The sequence below is a fragment of the Phanerochaete carnosa genome (assembly GCF_000300595.1).
Source record: "Phanerochaete carnosa HHB-10118-sp unplaced genomic scaffold PHACAscaffold_6, whole genome shotgun sequence".
NCBI classification, from domain to species: Eukaryota; Fungi; Basidiomycota; class Agaricomycetes; order Polyporales; family Phanerochaetaceae; genus Phanerochaete; species Phanerochaete carnosa.
The window spans coordinates 19,617-39,123 of record NW_006767633.1 but is presented as its reverse complement, the minus strand read 5'-3'; the positions used below and the strand labels follow the sequence as shown (position 1 = coordinate 39,123).

The following is a 19,507-nucleotide window of genomic DNA, read 5'->3' as shown; positions in this document are numbered from 1 at the left end:
GCGACAATGGTTGGTTATATGGCGAACGCGGGTCTCGCACCCTGGCACCGTTGGCGCTAGCGCGATATCACGCGTACCTTTCCGGATTTGGATTTGACGCGCCCTCAAGCGCACCTCTCTTGACGTCGTCCCGCACATGCCCGACTTGACCCCTGCCCAGTGGCCCCTAACGACCCCACAGCGACTTCGCTCCTTCAATATATCCCCGATACCCGCTGTCACTCTATACCCTGGCACCACTGTTCCGCACGCAGCATGTCCTTCAACAAATTCATCCTATACGAGAACAAACTCCGGTTCTACATCGTCGTCTCGAATGCCGCAGACTCAAGACATAAAATCATCAAGATTGATCGTACTACGCAGGGAGAGAAGCTCAATGTCGTTGAAGACGACGCAACGTACAGCGGAAAACAGATGACCGCTATGCTAAAGATGCTCGAGGATGGGAACAGGGCGAACGGTGGTCTCGGTAATCCGAAGCTGTTCTTTGGTGTTGCTGGTGCGTGCTTCCATGTACAAACAAAATGTATGCCCTAAATCCTGGTGATGGCTGGGATTCATCAGGTTTACCGCAGGGTGGTACATGGTGCTCATCTCGAGACGATGTCCCGTGGCACTTCTCGGAGGACACTACATCTACCACACCGAAGAGGTCGACATACTCCCAGTGTCATCAAGTCACAAAGTTGATAAGCCAGCTGAGGAGCAGAGGCTCCTGAACATCTGGAAGCAGGTTGACCTCACTAAGAACTTCTACTTCAGGTACGCCGAGCATCTCGTTTCCCTAGTGCGGCTCCATGAACAATGTATCTATCCATCCATACGATTTGACATCGACTCTGCAACACAACCTTACTCGTCCGAACGCCCGCCGAATGTTTAACTTCCGCTTTGCGTGGAACTACCACATGATGACCCGCGCATCTCAGGAGTCGTCCATGTCAGACAGCGAGAAACAGCGAGATGTGCACCTTATATCCCAGTGGATAGTTCCGCTTGTCCATGGACACGTTGATCAGGCCAGTAGGTCGAGCACTGGCTCAACCTTCCCACAGGGATGCTAACTTGTGTCGCTAGAGCTGACCGTTCTCGGACGCGTAATCTTCATCACACTCATAGCGCGCCGTTCAAGACATCATGCAGGAGCGCGATATCTCAAACGTGGGGTTAACGACGAGGTGCTTTAAATTCATTTCTCACCCTACAGCTGGCTGACGTTCTGTCCAGGACAATGTCGCAAACGAGGTTGAGACGGAGCAGATCGTCTCCGAAATGCTAACCACGCCCTTCTACTACCCTGCACCACTGTCATCTCCAAGCAACGAAGAGAAGAGCCCGAGTCGGCCTCCAAGGCGGCCAAGCCCCAATTTCACTAGCTTCGTCCAGGTGCGCATCAGTCGAGCATCATAAGGCGTGGCGATTCAGCTGACCGAACCAATAGTACCGTGGAAGCATACCGATTTATTGGACGCAAGAGACCAACGCCATTGTGCCCGAGCCCCCGATAGAAAGTATGTCCTTTCCTCCCTTTCAATATCGCATCTCATTCCAGGCAGTCAGCGTGATGGACCCGTTCTACACCGCAGCGTCGAAGCATTTCGATGACTTATTTGCGCGGTACGGCGCGCCGGTCACGATACTCAATTTAATCAAGAAGCGAGAGCCGCAGCCGCGAGAAAGCAAACTACTCCAGGAGTACACCAACTGCGTCAATTACCTGAACCAGTTATTGCCTCCGGACAAGAGGATGGTATATCGTGCATGGGACATGAGCCATGCGTATAAGTAGAAGACGCTAGATGTCATTGGGTATCTCGAGGTGCGTCACAGGTATGGCTGACTTCCTAAGCCTTCTGCTCATGCTCATGTTTGCTGCGTAGGATATTGCAGAAGAAAGTATCATGATGACAGGTTTCTTTCACTCGGGCCTCGAACCCTACAGCCACTTCTTACGGAATGAAATCGAATATGAGTACGTCGTGTGTTCTTCGTTCATGGACGGGCTCCTGAACTCACCGTCATGTAATCGACAGAATAACAGGTACAAATATTCCCTGGCGCAGCTGCATGTCACTTCAGAACGGCATCTGTCGCACAAACTGCGTGGACTGCCTTGATCGCACGAACGCTGCGCAGTTTGTGTTCGGAAAGCGGGCGCTAGGGCATCAGCTCTACGCGCTTGGTGTTGTCGACTCGCCCAATCTGGCTTTCGACAGCGACGCAGTGAACATGCTCACAGAGATGTACCATGACCACGGGGACAGTATGTGTATGCTTCGCCTTAATAGAGAATGGCTGCTGACGGTCGATGATATTTGGCGCTCAGCGTTGGCGATGCAGTACACGGGCAGCGCGCTTGTCAATCGCGTCGAAACCTACCGAAGAATGCCACATTGGAACGGTCACTCGCGCGACATCATCGAGAACTTCCGGCGGTTCTACACTAACTCACTGCTCGACGCGGACAAACAAGCAGCTATCAACCTATTCCTCGGCATCCAGAGCGACCGGCCTATTACACAGAGTGTCCAACGTGGCTCGTACCGCGACTGGTACAAGAAAGAGCATCTCGAAACCGCGTACGATATCGACGAATGCGAGAGAGGCATCCAGCAGTTCGTGCAGGAGCGGGGCGACTTTTGGGTCGAGTACTATCGCCCGCTGCTGTTCACCAGTCTGGGGAAGCACTTCGTGTATTCGATGAATAGCACGCTAAAACTGCCTGGGTGAGTTCTGAAATTTCGTATCGCCGTTTCATACTAACACGAAGAACATGTCGCAGGAAAAGTACACATGACGCCGAGCAGCACAGGAGCCCAAGCCCGTTCATGCCTAGGCACACCACTGCGCACCACTCGCCACGGTATGTATCGATAGGGTGGAAGTAAAGACCACGCTAATCGGTTTTGCAGCCTCATGGACGGCGTGCGTCGCTGGATGGCCTCCGGCTCGCCAACAAGCCGAAAGAGTACACATATCGAGACGTGGTACGCTCCACCATCCAAAGTGACTAAGACGGAACTCAGGCCCGGCAAGGGTTCGACCGAGTACATCGCCGCGGCGCTCCTCGACCCGAGCGTTCCGCCTGAGGAGGAGGCGGAATACGGCGCGTACGTCGCCCAGTGTCAGGAGCTGTCACGTGCGCCACAAGAGTACAAAGCGCGCAAGGACCAGCGGACGCACGAGGGCGCAGTTTCGCTAGCGACCTGTGGCACCGATCCAGCGTCAGGGATAAGGATGTCGACCTATACGCGGGGTATGTGGAAAAAGGCCGGCCGTTCACCTCGGACTTCGCGGGCGAGAAGGAACAGCTGCCCATCCAATTTGACTACGAGAAGTGGCTGGGTGGTGTCTCATAAGCATGGTCATATGCATTTCGCGGAATGCGGGTTTGTGCGTGGCTTGCATATCGCTGTATTAGGTTTCATGCGGTGCAGAGATGCTCAAAGTAGGAGCCTGTACGTGAGCTGCACATCGTTGTATTAGGTTTCATCTGATACAGAAATAGTTAAAGTAGTAAAGCAATATCGGTGGGCATGTCAAGCGAGGCTCAGTGGTCAACGCCGCTATCTTCGGAGGACAGGCAGAGAAGCAGCTGCGCTCGAGCACGCCCGGCGCGTGCCTTTGCGGGCAGTAAGTCGCTGTCATTTGACGGGCCGCATGGTTTGGTCCATATAAGCCTGTTATATGGCCCGCATATCGGCCATCTCGTTTAACCCCAACGACCCACCAAAATGTCTGACGTCCTTGTAGCGTGAGTGGTCCGCGGACGATGAATCACTGTGGTATAACCGAAGATTGACAGTGTAATGGGAGCGACTGGCGCGGGAAAATCGACAGTGAGTGCTGACACTAACGGCCAGTCTTTTGGTGATGGTACGCTAATGCGCATGCACAGTTCGTCAACCTGATAAGCGGCTCGCAGCTGCAGGTTGGAGAAGGATTGCGCTCCTGTACGCCTGAGGTGCAGACCTCGAAGCCGTTCGAGCTGTTCGGGCGCCAGGTGACCTTGATAGACACCCCCGGATTCGACGATACCCTCAAGACAGACACAGAAATCTTGAAACACATTGCTTCATTCCTCGCGAATGCGTGGGTACGCCAGCTTCTGAATCAGCAGTCGCTGACCCATGTTCGTAGGTACCGTGAAAACAAGAAGCTGAGCGGAGTTATCTACATGCACCGCATCTCCGACTTCAAGGTAGGCGGTATCTCACGCCGCAACTTCGGCATGTTCAGGTCTCTTTGTGGCGAGACGACACTCAAGAACGTTATCATCGTCACGAACATGTGGTCCGAGGTGGGCGAGCAGAAAGGCGCAGCGCGCGAACGCGAGCTCGCGGCGGACAACGCCCTGTTCAAGCCCGTTATCGACAAAGGCGCGCGGATGATGCGCCATTACAACACGGCCGAATCTGCACAAGCCATTCTCCGCGTTTTGGTCGAGAATCAGCCGCTGGCATTGCAGATTCAACGCGAGATCGTCGACCAGCGCAAGACCCTCGAGCAGACGACCGCAAACGAAGAGCTCAGAACGCAGGAGATGCGCGAGGCGCGGCGCCGTCAAGACGAAGAACTTCAGAGGCAGCGCGAAGCGGCAGAGGCGGCCAAGAGGGCGCAGGAGGAGCAGAAAGCGAGAGAGCTTGCGGAAGTACAGCGACAGAGAGCGATGCAGGAAGCTCAAGCACGAGCAGACCAGAAGCGAATTCGCAGGGAGATTGAGGAAGCACGCAAGCGGGAGGAGGAGAGGCTGAGGCAGGTGCAGCTCGCGCTTGAGCAGGAGGCCGCAGCACGCAAGGCCGAAGAAGAACGCCTGCGACAAGTAAGGGAGCAGCAGGAACGAGAGGCCCAAGCGGCAGAGGAAGCCAGACGATGTCACCATGAGGAGATGGAGAGGATAAGGCAGCGACGGCAGAGGCACGATGACTGTATAATCTACTGAATTTTGCGCGCCACATTGTAAATATATACAAGTGTCATACTGCAATAGAGTTTCTCGACCTGGGTCTTGCACATAGCCCAGAGGTGCGCAATGTCACAAGGAAGAGCTTAAGAGAGCGGCGCAGTAAGAGCATAAGACGAGAGAATTCGCGGAAGCACAGCGGCAGAGAGAGATCTAGGCATGGGCGGAGCACTTGAAAATTCGAAGAGAGATTGAGGAGGTGCGTAAGTGATCTAAGAGCACAAGAGATAGGGACAGAGAAAATTTGCGCGGCGAGCAGGGCCGAGGTAAGGAACAGCAGGAGCGAGAGGATTAAGAGGCCAGACAACGTCACCACAGGGCAACGGGAAGATTAAGGAGGCAGAGAAACGAGAACTTCAGGATCTTTTGGGTATGCCGTCGGTTTTATTTATATTGCAGATGACCCACTCCCTGTACCAAGTCTTGGCCTTGATACCAACTGTAGCTAGGTGAGATTTCATACGTACTAGTTACTTACAGTGCCCTTTGCGAGGAGTGCCGAATCCTCTAGGCAATCCCAAAGCAACCGCTCCTCGGTCGCCAGCGATTACTAACTGTTGGCCGTGCGTATGGCGACTAGCAGGCGTCTTAAAGGTGAAGAAGGCAAAGAATATATATGTTGTACAGAAGACGGAGACTACTAGCATTAGCACGCGCCCTATGCTGTGAGGTGCAGCTTGGAAGCAAATAGCTCGTTGAAGTGCCAAGCCGATATCATCCCCGGGGCCCGCTAGTCATACGACAGATAAGTGCGGCTGACGCTGCCCATCCCCCGGATGCAGTTCGTGACATGAAACATGGCAGGGCAAAATTCAGGCGCACCAAACCTTGCTGATGGAAAGGGACGATGAGCTTGCGCGCGAACTTCGCACAACTCGTCTGCATGCGCCAGGCTACGCTAGCCCGCCACAGTCAGGATCTGACCATAACGAGCATCCACGAGCGGCCTGGAGCGCAACCAGGTCCCAGGAACATGTGCATGGAGATACGCAGAGAAAGGGGCGCACATTCAACTCGTCGAGAATATGGAGAGGCGAGCAGGGACTGAGCGCTTGTTTAATCTAGGAGTGCCGCGAGAGACAGGTCCCGACATCAAGATATCAATGTCTCAACTCATGATATTCCGCAAACCTATGGGATAGCAATGTTCCGGTCTACGCCGCAAGAAATAAGCCAAACCTTTTTGATGAGCTCCACGGCAAGGTTTCTGCATTTTCAGGCGAAAGACCCCGTAAGAACAATCGGGCAAGGGATGCACTAGCGTATCGTACTCGCGGTCAAAAGAGCGAAGGACGGGAATAGACACACAGGAAAATCACGATCGTTTGCAGCACGGCTCAACAGTCTTTCAGGACGCCGGAGCGCGCCTTGACGCTTGACGAGTACGCCCGTCATGATCGCTGATTAGGACAGAGCCATCGTGGACAAAAGCGCAACGCGATTGAGGTAGGGGAGCGGTTCAAATTTTGCTCACAAGCAATTGCGACTTGTTTATACAAAACATCGTCGTAGCTGGTACTTGGCTGAGAGCTTCGGACAGAGCGAGCCGGAGACCGAGTATGACAGCGTGCGCACGAGATGGTATGGAAGGGCTTTGAGAAACGCGAAAGGAAAGTTTCCACAGCTTGGCCGCAGGCTCATGGCCTTCTGTTTCGAAGATGCGCCGCAATACGGGCTCCAGGCGCCTTGGGCCAGCAGAGCCTGTCGAAAGTCCTGATGGCGTGGCGAAGTGCTTCTCCCTTGACAATTCTGGTGAATGAAATGATTGACGAGTTAGATATCTCTGTTTGACCATTCTGTACCGCCATCCGACAGCTGCCGCGCTCTGTCACTATGTTTCGCTCTATCTACGGGCATCGGCTGCAGGGTGAATAGCGTTCGGGCACCCGCTCCAGCTGCTAGTCTTCCGCCGAGGTTCAGAACGATGCAACAGAATACAATGATAGAAGAACTCACTGCAGCTCAGAAACAGTAGGAAGCGAGGTCCTGCCTAGCGACAGCAATCCACGCGGGGCTCGGCGAACCCTCCTCAGGCGCCCCAGGGAGCTAGACTTCGGCTCGTAGATGCCTTTGCGAGAACGGTTCGCGGGAGCTGTGTCTCAAGACGCGCGGATGCAAGGGCGCAAGCAAATCATGCTCTCGTGGTTGAGAGCCTAGCAGTTTAGCGCGTGGAAACCAGTCTTAGCCGGAAATGTATGGAAGCTTACTTGCTCTTCCACGCCGTTTCTTTGAACTCCACCTTTCTCTAGGAGTCATTTTGTTGTGAAGGATTGCTCAGTCGCTCTCACATATACGCGGTTGATCTGAGTCTTCAGCATCCACCTTCTGGTAATATACGACCGAAAGTCATATTAAGAGTGTAGAAATGTCGGGGTCGGCAACGGTGAATGGTTGCGGACGATAACGACGGCGGCCTGTCGGACACGTCAGATTTGATTTAGTTTGGGCGCCTACCTTGGTTGGCATGTTGCCGCAACTGCTGGCACCCTGCAGCTGTCATGTCCAAGCTTGGACATGATTCCCCTGTACGGACCGCGCAGCGTAACGCTTAAAGACTGTGGAATTTGTCTCTGTGGAGTGCTTGCACCTGGTCCCTGGTATGGCCGGGAAGCAGTCTCTCGTGACTGGTAACAAAAAGACTACCGCCACTACCATAAGCCAAATGAACTCAAAAACTCGCATGCATCCCGTAAGTAGCTATGTATTCATCACAGCCCGTCGTAAGGCCATGGGAAGCAAGACAGCAAGTACGTATTATGTAAAGCCCTCGGTCCGCGCATTCTCTTCGGGCAGTAAATTTCCCCCTTCGGGCCGCCACAGGTCTCAAGCTCTCAGATCTCAGGCCTCAGGCCCAGAGATGTCTCAGGCGCTGCAGCTTGTCCCGGCGAGAAATTGTCCGTGCACGAAGCTATCCGAAGCTGAAACCACTCCTGTAGGTCATAAGTAGTGCCTGACCTCGTGAAAAGTCAGTGCACAGCTGTCTGAAAAGGTTCTTTGAGTAGGCTTTCCCACGCGCTGAAAGGTTCGGGCGCCCGCTGTAATATGTAACTCGTAAGCCCTCTTCTGTCCTTCGTCACAACTCGGAGACGTCATGTGGATTAGGCCCACCATGCCCCGAAAGCCCGAAATGTCTCATGCCTGCACAAGGAACTAAATTTGTCTCTAGTACGTTCCCGCTCTTGGTCAGTGATGCCGAATTCGGGACCAAAAGTGCATCGTGTCTGTGATGATGCGCACTAGCTCTGATCACTTGAACCTAGCCCGGGCTGTAATATTCCAGGGATCAACCGCTATAGAGGATGCGCTATCAGTACTGCGATGCAATCATATGTAATAGGTATATTTTTCACCGATCTGAACATGCTGCAGACTGTGACCAAACGAGTCCGGGGCCCCGGGAGCGCTTTACCCACTCCCGCGAACAACGTGCCCGCCTCTCGACTGGCACGTCTTGTTGGCACGAGTGGGCATTTTATGTGATCGGCCCAATGAGCAGCGCGATTAAATGCCGACGCTTCCTGAGCCGGCGCGATGGCGTTAGCTGCCAATCCACCGTCTCGTGGCGTACTATGTTTCTTCCGTTCCCCGGGGCGATCATATCCAGATCTCGTCTACGGTGTTCTGATGGATTAGAAAGGCACATGATGGCAGTATGGCGATAGGCAGTTTAATGTGCTATCGGGGCTGCCTAGCTGGCGGCCGACTCAGATGCAGGGTCGACCGACCCACGGCCGTGCTCGCTTAAGGGGGCGATATTCCTTCTATTCCGTTTTTGATGAGATTGACCCGGCCAAAGTTCTCGGTTTTAGGCATCGTCATTCTGGCCGCTACCATACACGTCAGAAGTCCTGTTTCGAACGTGCTATCTTTTCTGATGGCAGAGGGTATCCACTTAGGTCTCAAATTGCTGGGGGATAGGTCTGTGTGCTGCACGAGTAGAAATATAGCTCGCACATCGTGCGGGTTCGCCAGGCTGTCCCCCGCCCACGGCCTCCCCTTTCCCTTTGTACATTCTTGGAACATTTTTGTGTGTCTACTACACCATGTCTCATACTCCCGAGCATGCTCTCCACCTCTTGAGCACCCCCGCCTTCACGACCTCTACTCATGCCCTTACGAGAACAGAGAAAGTTAAACTCGCATACGAACGCGCGAAGGAGACCGTCCGGGCTTACGGTGCGTATTCCCCCATATCATCGAAGTTCTTAATGCTAACTTCTCTTGCAGGCCTGAGCATTGATGATGTTTTGACTCTTTCTCCCAAATTCTGGCAACTTCACCAGGACCCGCTCATCGCCATGGACGGAGGCGCAACGACCCTTATAACGATACAAATTAACCTAGTCTCCGGTACGATTGCTCGACACTCGGTGCACCGCCCCGAGCTCGTCTCTCTCGTCGATGATCTCCTCAGCTACCGCAAGCAGTACGTCCGCCTTAGTGTGTAGTATCTTCACCCTGACACGCATGGTTTGACAGCGGACAATTCCTTATGACTGAAGTTGGACATGGTCTTGACGTTGCCAACCTCGAGACTACCGCCACTCTCCTTCCTTCCGGTGAATTTATCCTTAACACCCCCACGCCTGGCGCGGCCAAGTAAGATCCCGAAGTCTCGTTTGCTCATTTTCATATCTAACGCGTTGTTATGTCAGATTCATGCCCCCTACCGTCCCTGCCGGCCTTCCAACTATTGCTGTCGTCTGGGCGAAGCTTATTGCCCGCGGCGAAGATTACGGCATCCGCCCGTTCCTTGTTCCTCTGAACGACGGCAAGCAGATGTGCACCGGCATCAAATCCACGTACGTTCATCTGTCTGTACCTGAACATAGTGTTCCTGAGCCACTCTGGCATAGCCTCCTCCCTGAGCGTGGTGGCTCTAGCCCTGTGAATCACGCAATCACATCGTTCCGCAACGTCCTCCTGCCACCTCAGTCGATCCTCGGCTCGACTGAGAAGGCTACCTCGCCGCGGCTTGCGCTTACGCACTCAATGTGGCGTGTCGTCTGTGGCACGATCGCCACCGGTTGCCTCGCGCTGCCGATAATGAAGTGCTACGCCACCATTGGCGCGATGTACTCTTTGCGCCGCTACGTCGGTGAACCTAACGACCGCCTACCGATCATGCACTTCCGCACACAGCAGATCCCGATTTTAACGCTCACTGCGCAGGTCTACGTCATGGAGGCCTTTGTTCAGTGGTGCACGAGCGTCTTCAGCGACATTACCATAGACTACCGCATCCGCCACGCCATCGCAGGCATACTCAAAACAACTATCATTGGTCACTCAAACGCGGGCGGCATCGCTATCTCAGACCGTTGCGGCGCTCAAGGCTTATTCGAGCACAATCAGATGATTGCAATGCATGTAAGTTGACCGTGCTGTCACCTGTCGTCCCATGCACTAAAGACGTATAGAATGTGACTCGGGGTATTGCCATTGCCGAGGGAGATGTACTCGTCCTGTCCATTAGTACGTCTTACGTACCACACTTAACGACTGTATTGACCAGTTCGGCCCACAGAGATTGCAACCGAGATGCTTCAAGGCCGTTATCAGGTCCCCGCGGCGCGGGACCCGAAGAGCCAGCTCGCGCGTCATGAGGCAGGCATTTTCGAGGAGTGCCGTGCCGTGCTCGCGTCGTGTGCGCACCACCGAAGCAACGAGGTCAATAAGCTCATCCTGCCCCAGTGCCAGGCGATCATCGAAGCAATGGGCCATCGTATGGCGTACGAGGCCGCCGTCGCGGCCGGCGTGCAACAGCCGCTCATCGACCTCTATGTCGCCAGCTGCATGAAGCTCGACGCGGCATGGTATATTGAGAACGCAGGCGTGAGCCGCAGAGTCCTCGCCGAGATGGAGACCAAGGCGCTCGACGCGGTGCTCCCTCAAGTTGGGCAGCTCATCAAAGCAATGAATGTCGAACCATGGATCACGTCCAAGATCATCTCGGACGAGCGCTGGAACTCGTTCATTGCGACCTGCCAGGTCTTCGACGGCCAGGCCAAGGTTAGCGTCTTCCAAGGTGAGGGCGCGGCGGAGTCGCAGATGGTCAGGTCTCACCTATGACGGACTTTGCGCCCAGGCGGTACACAGATTCTGCATGACGTCGGCTGGGACGTCGTGCCGTTGGTCCTGGCTTACATGTGATGCCCTTCTCCCTTTGCTACTCCGTGCGCTGCCTCTTCCCCCTCATCCTAAGGCCTGGTTCTTCTCATTGCTTACTGCACTGTATTGTAATAATGTGCCGTTCTGGGTTAAGTGCCGAACTCGTACGTGTATTTGATTCAATATGTAGTTTTTAAAGCATAACGTAACCGAAACTCAATGTGCGTGAGCGCTGTACTAGTCTGAACGGTGAAGCGGTCGCTACTATGAATGGTTAGGGTTCGAGCGATCCCAGACATCTGGCCTGCTCAGGTGCCCGCCACGCATAGCCTGTCTAATCTGTTACACCACAACGTGAGACTTCCTACCCGGCCTCAGGCGTCCTGGTCAGGGAAGCTGAGCCTGCTCTACGTAAGAAAAGGAACGGCCACTATCGCGTATCATCTTTCGTAGCCTCAACTAGTCGGATGCACGGTGTGTGAAGAGCCCCTCCGCGTCCTAGGACGGAATTTTCTTCAATCTCCGGTATTGATTCAGAGAAGCTGCCCTGCAACGAAAATTGATAAAGAGAAAAGTGACACAAAGTTGCCACCCTGCACTTCATGCGGCTGTGCCTGCGAATCGAGCAGGGAGCAGAGGGGACTTAATGATACCGGACGTGTACCGCCTCAGCGGCTTGTGATCCAACGAGCATGTTGTCAACTATGCAGACGTACAGCCCTAAAGAGTTTTAGAGAAAATACATGGTGATAGAAAGCACCAAGAACGAGCGGGAGACGGGGAAATCAATGGTCCTTCTTGCCAGCTGCATGCTGAAGATGCGCAGAGTGCTCGTCGTACGGGAGCTTAGAGAGGGGAATCTCCCGCCAGAGGTCGGGGGTAAGGAAAGAGTACGTTTTGGTGATCTAAATGCAAGTATCAGATCGCCGCAGGGAAAGTGTCGCGAACAAAACGTACGGCAGTAAAGGTAGCCTTCAAGAAGTTGCCCATAGTTGCTGTCGAGCCCTTGGACTGAGTATAGCAGTCCTCGACACCAGCAAGCTGAAGCAGACGCTTTGATGCGGGCGCAGCGACGAGACCAGTTCCACGGGGCGCGGGAATGAGACGGCACATGACGGAGCCGACTTTGCCGCTGACCTTGGAGGGGACAGTGTGGGGCTCACCGAGAGCAGCACCCCAGTAACCTCTCCGGACGGGGACGACTGAGAGTTTAGCGAGGACGATAGCACCACGAATGGCGGTGGCGACTTCCTTGGCGCACTTGACACCAAGGCCGACGTGACATTCAAAGTCGCCGATGGCGACAAACGCCTTGAAGCGGGTGCGCTGACCGGCACGGGTCTGCTTCTGGACGGGCATGATCTTCATGACTTCATCCTTGAGCTTGGGAAGGAAAAAGTCGACGATCTGGAACTCCTTGACGGGGAGCGAGAAGAGGTAGATCTCTTCCATGGACTTGATCTTGCCGTCCTTGACAAGACGGCCGAGCTTAGTGACAGGGATCCTTTGAAGGCTAGTTTAACACCTAGATCCTCATACACAGAACGAAGATACGCACCATTCCTTCTCCTCGTCCTTACGACCGCCACGTCGGGGCCCCCTTCGACCGCGGCCTCTATCACCACCGCGCCCACGCCCAAATCCACCACGTCCACGTGCAGCAGCGTCGGCCATGGTTGTTGAGCTGGTAATAACTGGAAGAAGCTGGTTTAGAGGACAATTCAGAGCGAGAAGCCGGAGACGCAGAGAAAGCAGGCAGATCGCCGGGGAGGCATCCACAAGCCACCTAAGGCATCCATCGCAGAAACGACCGCTCTTGATCGCAAATGCCTCCAAACGATGTGCAGTAGTCCTGTAGACGCATATACGTAGCACAGCGATACTCACATCTTGAGGTCTGCTGGCGACGAGCTCGTTGTCGATGTGCTCTACGGCCTGTTCTGAGATTGAGTCGGGGACCCGGAGGGCAAGGCCACGTGGCTCCGTCGCGTACTTCTGGCACCTCGCCCTGCAACGGAAGCGCCGTGTGGACTTTAGCAGCCTTGTCTTTACCTCAACTTCACCTCCACCTGCGAAAGCCTCTCGTTTCACAAGTCGCTCGCAGCACAGTGTAATCTATCAAGATGGGCTGGAACATTGCATTAACTGAAGTTCGTGGAGTATCTCGTATCGAAGTAGGCTCACAAAACGGCCGAGAATGTAATCGCAGGTGACTGGACCTTCCTTGGCGTACATCGTGTTAGGCGGATTCGTCGTCGCAGTAAGTCTGCCAATTCTTCTTATGCGGTGGACCCAGACACGCTGTCCAATTCGGTCCCACTCGTAAGGTAACGCAAAGTCATGATTGACCCTCTCGGTTCTGCAGTTCAGTATGATCTCCCTCTTGGTCAAGGAGAAGGTACGCTTTGTCCATTCTGTGTTCTATGGGCATTGTCCGAGTCCGTAAACAGCTATACATCAACGAGGTCGTTCTTGGAACCGGTTTCGGCGTCCTCATGGGGCCTCATGCCGCTAATATCTTCGATCCACGGTCCTGGGGCTCGGAGGAGATGTCTCAACGTATAACGCTAGAAGTAATGCGCGTCGTCCTGGCCACGGGTCTTTTCGCAATTGGAGTAGAGCTGCCGAATTCATATCTTGCAGATCACGCTAAGGGGTTGCTGATCATGGTCGTTCCGACCATGGCTTTCGGTTGGCTCATAGTTGCTGGTGCGTCCGTTATTAGTAGCCTCGCTCGTTCTTGAATAGCTAACTGCCTTTCAGCCATCATATATGTTCTCTTTATTCCTATCAACTTCATCTCTTCCCTTGCCATTGCCGCCTGTCTCACACCGACCGACCCGATTATCTGTGCGGCTATCGTCGGTGAGTCTAATTGGCTCCCCTATGCTTGAGCGAACAATGGGGCCGGTGTGCCGCATACATACGTAAAAGCTGCTGCACGGCCATCTCTCGTCAAGCAGCATTCCTCCGCCAAGTGTCTCGTTCACGCTAATGCCGAAGCACGCTTTTCGGAGTTTTTTTTTCGGAGTGGCTTAGTATCTCAATCTTTTCTATTGATCTAACGCCCTCAATCCCTCAGGCGGTAGATTTGCGATCAAGCATGTCCCGAAGAACCTGCGACTTGTTCTCTCTGCAGAGTCTGCGGCGAACGACGGGTTGGCATATCCTTTCCTCAGCATCTCACTCTACTTAACGCTCGAGTCGTCTCGGGCCGCGGCTATAGAGAAGTGGCTCGTCATAGGATGGCTCTGTAAGTGTTATGCACATTGCACCGGCGAGCAATCTTCCGATGACACGTCAGATCAGGTTGTCCTTGGGACCTTAATAGGCACGGCGATGGGTGCGTCGTATCATTTCGCACGTGAACCTGAGCTAACTTTATTGGCAGGTCTTGGCTTTTCGCAGCTGATAAAGTTCTCGCACCGCAAAGGATTTATTGACCGAGAGTCCTATGTCTCGCAATACCTTGCCCTCGCAATCTTCACCATCGGCGTTGCTAGCACGATCGGCAGCGACGACCTGCTTGCCGCCTTTGCTGCGGGTTCCGCCATATCCTGGGACGGCCATTTCAACATCCAAACTGAGAATGAGGTCTTCTCGTCCGTCATCGATCTCGTCCTCAACTGTGGGTGCTTCGTCTACATCGGAGCTTGGTTGCCCTTCACCGCATTTAACTCGCCTGAACTTGGTATTACCCCATGGCGGTTAATTATCTTGTTTATCGCGATATTGGCACTTCGCCGTATCCCTGCGCTGCTGCTGCTCTACCGATGGGTACCTGAGATCTCGGACTGGCGCGAGGCATTTTTTTCAGGCCATTTCGGTATGTAACCGCTGTCTATCTCTGATCTGTCACTGAGCACAGAACTGCAGGTCCCATGGGTGTTGGTGCGATCTTCGTGTCGACCTTAGCTGTGTCTCGACTCCCCAAGCCGCACGATCCTCCCCAAAACCAACAAGAGGTCCTTGCAGCTACACTTCAAACCATTGTGGCCTTTGTTGTCCTCGGTTCTATCCTTATCCGTACGTCGCGTTGCTCCTGTACTGGTACGCATACTCAATGTTTTATTGCAGATGGTCTATCCATCCCTTTTTTCTCCGTGGGCCGCCGCATCCACTCGCGTACTGTCTCCATGTCCCGTACCTGGACATCACGCACGACCGTCGTGCCTGATTGGCTACTTGGAACCCGGCGTGTGCCTGAGGCTATGACGGAGGCTACTGCGAGCATCCACAGTTCCGCCACTCTTCCTGATGTCGAGTCCGGCCTTCCGCAAGCGACTACAATAGAAAACAATGTCAACGTACATCATCTCAGGTCCGCAACTGACGCTGGTGACCTTATTGAGCGGCGGGAAGATATGACGGCCGAGAGACGTCGTTCACCTGCACCCCGCGAGGCGAGCACGCCGGAGCCACCTGCGGAAAGGGCGAACAGGATGAGTGGCTTACGTAGGCGGTTTCCCAGTCCAGACGCTACTCGTCAACCCTCCCCTGCGCGCAGCGAGAATGTATGTCGCCCTAGATCTCTTGATTCTGTTGCTAACTATCTCCCTCCAGTTACGCTGCTCTGTCCCGAATGTCGAAGTTGAAGCACCCCCACCTGCCACACCTGCCCATATCCATACCAGCAATAAGATCATTGGCCAGCTGCCTGATATATCTACACAGGTAACTGCATCAGATTCACGAGTGATCAGCCATGCTGCCTCTGGCCCGCTCACACCATCTGATGATGGCGATGACAGCTTGACCTCACTGCCAGGTATGCATGTGCCTCACAAGGTAGTGCGGTTCCCTAGTGAACCAAGTCAATAACATATACTGTATGGGCTGTACACTAATAGAGAGTGTGCAGGCCTGCGTGAATGAATGAGATTTTCTTTTAAATGCATGTCTACTGTAAAGAGAATCACTGTGTTTTGTGGAAAATTGTCCGGGGCCGGATTTGCTTTAATTCATAGTGTGCCTGATGAATCTGACAACAAATCTTTTGTAGCCCACTCAGACATGTTGGATATTTTGAGCCTGGAGAATCTTGTGTAGAACTCCCTGGGCTATGTATGAAGTGTGGTGAATCCATTGCATCACAATTTTTAGCCACAATACTGTAGCAATATGACCAAAAGTTCAGGTCACGGTCACGGGGCCTCTGAACAGGCCGAGGTTGAACTGGTGGTCACGGTCACGATAGGTCGATGAACTGGCTGCAAATTAGCGTGACACGGGCGCTTTTTCAATATATTCAGCGTTTTTTGCTCGAATTTTGTTCATCAATACACAAGCTCAATGCTGTCTTCGGAGCACACAATACTGGAATTACCTATTTACTACTCAACTAGAGCTACATATACTGTGAGAAATGTCCTCCCCCTCGTCAGGTTCGTGTGCACGGTCCATGTACTCGACATCAGTGTTATCGGGCCAGTCAACATCCAGGACGGCCTCGTCTGCAAGGACAACCAATGTACCGTCTGCCGCGCGAGCATATCCAGAGGGAGATGCATTGCCTTCAGATGATAGGATGTGCTCCTTGGCAATATGCAAAGGAATGCTTGCATCAGGGTAGTCCGGGCACTCACAGTCATCCGGATATGCTGCTTCATCCTCGCGCAGGCGAGGGGTACAAGAACCCTTCTTAAGCTCAGCCCAGAGCCCAGTCTCGTGCCGCTCAACATGTTGGAGAAGCTTGCGACAGGTTAAGATCCTTATCCTCGAGCTGGCACCCTGAAAAAGCCTACAGGACAACTTGTGAGCCAAGCCTAAATGCGGAGGGGAAAGAGCGCACCTTCTCTACAATAACTTTGTCATTTATTGTGTGATAAGCATTGACGAGCCACTGAACACTGCGGTTGCGCAGCGTACCGAGGGTGTCATCAATGTGCAGATCTGCTGGGGAGACGCCAGTGCGCAGCTTGTGCTGGACTTCTGCAACAAGGTCTTCGTGCTGCGCATGCCGGATCGAGAGCTTCATCAGGCGCTGTATACCAACGTCGCATGGTTGCCAAATTTCAGTACAGCCACCAGGAACGAAGTCGAGGATGATCCAAGGATGAGTAGTCTTCATCCATGTACGAAACTGCTTGCTCCGGTGCACTGACCAAACGTCAAGCTCCAGGATACACTCGTGGTCTGGTGAAAGTCCGAGCTCTTCCTTCATGCGATTGAGGTAAGGAACGAGAATGTGATTGACGTAGCTGCACATGGTGGCGAAAGTGGACCAGTAGGTGTCGTTCATCGAGGATTCAAATCAGAAGCCAAGCTTTTCAGCTTCTGCATAGCGAGGCGCTGAGCGAGAAGGAAGAGATCCAGTGCTCTTTCCTTTCCAGATCGCTTGGAATGGTAAAGCAACTCCAGACGCTGAGACACCAACCAATATTGTGAACGCCCGCTTCTCCTCCTTCCCGATGCAAATTACCTGCTTGCTGTTCTTGACCTCGTATGTTCGACCGCAAGTGTTCATTAGCACGCACTGTGCTTGGTCAATGTTGACTCGTAACGCTGCAGGAATTTGATGGTCGCAAATAGCAAGAGCTTGGCGGCAGAAGGAAGCTCGGCAGAGGTCAGGTGCGTCCTTGGGAATCTTCTGTGCCGCACGGGTCGCCTTCCAAATTGACCTTTGAAGCTGGACTTGTACAAAACGGCGAACATAAGAGATGCTGCACTTAAACTTTCCATGTCTCGTATCAATGTTGAAGACCTCCGGTGCAAGTTCCTTGAGAAGAGCGATCATAACTGCCTGAGCCATTCCGGCAGAGATGCGTAGCTTCGCTGCTCGCAGCTGCTTTAGCTGATGGATGATGGCATCGTATGCCGCAGGATGATTTGTCTAGACCAGATGCCATGAGCAGTGAGCTCATCCAAGCAATGAATATGATCTTACCAAGATCCCAGCACGCGTCACGTTTCCACAAGAGCCACGAGCATTCCGAACAGCATCCATCGTTGCGTCAGACCACCGTGGAGACTTCCCCTCCTCACGTTCAATCATACGCCCAACCACCTGCTCAGTTAGGCTGTCGAATATCCTTGTTGCGCTGTGCTGATGCCGGAGATGCTTGACAATATCGCATTGCCGCATGTTGGGTGTACAAGCCCTTGCTGCAGCGTCGATATGGACCCAAAGAAGTGGTGCGTACCAGTTTGTAGACTTTGCCATCTTCGGAGCATTAGAGTTATGCGTAGTGGGAGTATCAGCCTTGTTGTTCTTATCTTGGCGAGCTTTCGGCTTTGCAGCCGCCTTTGCCTGTTCAATGAAAGCTCTGCGTGGGCGAGATGCCTCAGCAACTGTCTGGCCAGAGGGGAGAGGGAAAACAGGCTTCTGCTCGTCTGGAACAAGCTCTGCAGCTTTCCGTTTCTGCCAAAATTTGTAATAGTCAGTTGAGCTGATATGTCCAGAAAGAATTTGCCAGTATGCATTGTACACACCTTGCCAGTAACAGGATCTCGAGCACCATCTGCAATCTGCTCTTCACGAATGCGGCCACGCCTCTTTTGCTGCCGCTGCCGAGCCTGCGCTTTCTCCTTCTCTCGCCGTACCTTACCCAACTTCTCATTTAGCTGCTGAAGCTCCTCCCCTCTCTCCTGATCCTTGTCCGCCATCTCAGCAAGCTGACGCTCACAGTCACCAGGGCCATTCACAGGAAAGAAGCGAAGAAGCCCCACAGGCTTCTCTAGCTCCCCCGAAAGAACCTTTGTCCCCTTCTTTGCTGCCTTCGTTCATTGACCTGGTACTGTCGCTTGTACAGCCTTGTCCGCAACAGACGCAAGAAAAGGGTCTTCTTGAAACAATGAGCTCTGAGCACCAGCCGGAGAGCATGCAGGCAGGGGTGTCAGGAGTGCAGGATCAATGGGAATGCTGTTGGAGGGGTTGGGGGGAGCCGAGCCGAGCGAAGCGAGGCGAGGTGACGTTGCTGAGGTGAGACTGGAAGGCGAAGGTCTGAGAGCTGAAGAACTCTCCGGAGGCTTTCGTGGTGACACTCATCAGCGCATTCCAGGAAGTACTTATACCTTGCGCCATGGGACCCCGGGGAGGGGCAGTACCATGGACACCACGTGCCGAAGCCGAGGCCGTCGGACGGGTGCGTAATGGGCATTATGACTAGTCGCTCTGTTATAGGCTTTAGGGTTATAGGCTGCATTGCAAGTTAGGAAATGGCCAGGGATGGGCGCTTATATACACAGAGATGGGCGCCTATACACAGGTATGCTCTCTCTTGTTAGCGCCCACCTCCGCATCGCGCTCTGTGCTCCATCCTGGATGGAGGCGGCACAACAGGCCTCCGGCGCTCTGTGCTCCATCCTGGATGGAGGCGGCACAACAGGCCCCCGGTGCTCTGTGCTCCATCCTGGATGGAGGCAGCACAACAGGCCCCCGGTGCTCTGTGCTCCATCCTGGATGGAGGCGGCACAACAGGCCTCCGGCGC

At 53.7% G+C, this 19,507-nt stretch overlaps 7 protein-coding genes across 7 annotated transcripts; 4 read left to right on the top strand and 3 right to left on the bottom strand.

Moving 5' to 3' along the window:
* Nucleotides 1–106: 106 nt before the first annotated feature.
* Nucleotides 107–3,860, top strand: PHACADRAFT_209710 (uncharacterized protein). Its single transcript, XM_007396513.1, has 14 exons — nt 107–502; nt 579–880; nt 933–1,026; nt 1,081–1,181; nt 1,231–1,389; nt 1,445–1,514; nt 1,560–1,753; nt 1,793–1,822; nt 1,884–1,975; nt 2,037–2,266; nt 2,330–2,729; nt 2,786–2,866; nt 2,916–3,155; nt 3,206–3,860. The coding sequence occupies exons 1-14, from the start codon at nt 256–258 to the stop codon at nt 3,360–3,362; spliced, it is 2,397 nt and encodes a 798-aa protein (XP_007396575.1). The 5' UTR covers nt 107–255; the 3' UTR covers nt 3,363–3,860.
* On the top strand, nt 3,810–4,945 carry PHACADRAFT_98220 (uncharacterized protein; the record flags this gene model as incomplete). Its single annotated transcript, XM_007396512.1, has 3 exons — nt 3,810–3,842; nt 3,902–4,095; nt 4,144–4,945. Coding segments are annotated over 3 exons (1,029 nt in total), but the record flags the coding sequence as incomplete, so codon positions are not given.
* Nucleotides 4,946–8,668: 3,723 nt separating this feature from the next.
* Nucleotides 8,669–11,279, top strand: PHACADRAFT_145387 (uncharacterized protein). The gene is made up of 7 exons (XM_007396511.1): nt 8,669–9,142; nt 9,194–9,392; nt 9,446–9,565; nt 9,622–9,768; nt 9,823–10,336; nt 10,387–10,441; nt 10,494–11,279. Exons 1-7 carry the CDS (start codon nt 9,010–9,012, stop codon nt 11,036–11,038), a joined length of 1,713 nt encoding a protein of 570 aa, XP_007396573.1. The 5' UTR covers nt 8,669–9,009; the 3' UTR covers nt 11,039–11,279.
* Nucleotides 11,280–11,755: 476 nt separating this feature from the next.
* On the bottom strand, nt 11,756–13,005 carry PHACADRAFT_257335 (uncharacterized protein). Its single transcript, XM_007396510.1, has 4 exons — nt 12,965–13,005; nt 12,636–12,771; nt 12,035–12,581; nt 11,756–11,982 (listed from the first exon to the last, which is right to left on the bottom strand). The coding sequence occupies exons 2-4, from the start codon at nt 12,749–12,751 to the stop codon at nt 11,863–11,865; spliced, it is 783 nt and encodes a 260-aa protein (XP_007396572.1). The 5' UTR covers nt 12,752–12,771; nt 12,965–13,005; the 3' UTR covers nt 11,756–11,862.
* A 495-nt stretch (nt 13,006–13,500) lies between these two features.
* PHACADRAFT_96701 (uncharacterized protein) lies at nt 13,501–15,672 on the top strand (the record flags this gene model as incomplete). Its single annotated transcript, XM_007396509.1, has 7 exons — nt 13,501–13,786; nt 13,841–13,942; nt 14,160–14,330; nt 14,382–14,420; nt 14,469–14,903; nt 14,954–15,103; nt 15,155–15,672. The coding sequence occupies 7 exons, from the start codon at nt 13,501–13,503 to the stop codon at nt 15,670–15,672; spliced, it is 1,701 nt and encodes a 566-aa protein (XP_007396571.1).
* Nucleotides 15,673–16,817: 1,145 nt separating this feature from the next.
* PHACADRAFT_97693 (uncharacterized protein) lies at nt 16,818–17,285 on the bottom strand (the record flags this gene model as incomplete). The annotated part of the gene is made up of 1 exon (XM_007396508.1): nt 16,818–17,285. One exon carries the CDS (start codon nt 17,283–17,285, stop codon nt 16,818–16,820), a length of 468 nt encoding a protein of 155 aa, XP_007396570.1.
* Nucleotides 17,286–17,330: 45 nt separating this feature from the next.
* On the bottom strand, nt 17,331–17,813 carry PHACADRAFT_97784 (uncharacterized protein; the record flags this gene model as incomplete). The annotated part of the gene is made up of 1 exon (XM_007396507.1): nt 17,331–17,813. The coding sequence occupies one exon, from the start codon at nt 17,811–17,813 to the stop codon at nt 17,331–17,333; it is 483 nt and encodes a 160-aa protein (XP_007396569.1).
* Between the last annotated feature and the right edge of the window lie 1,694 nt (nt 17,814–19,507).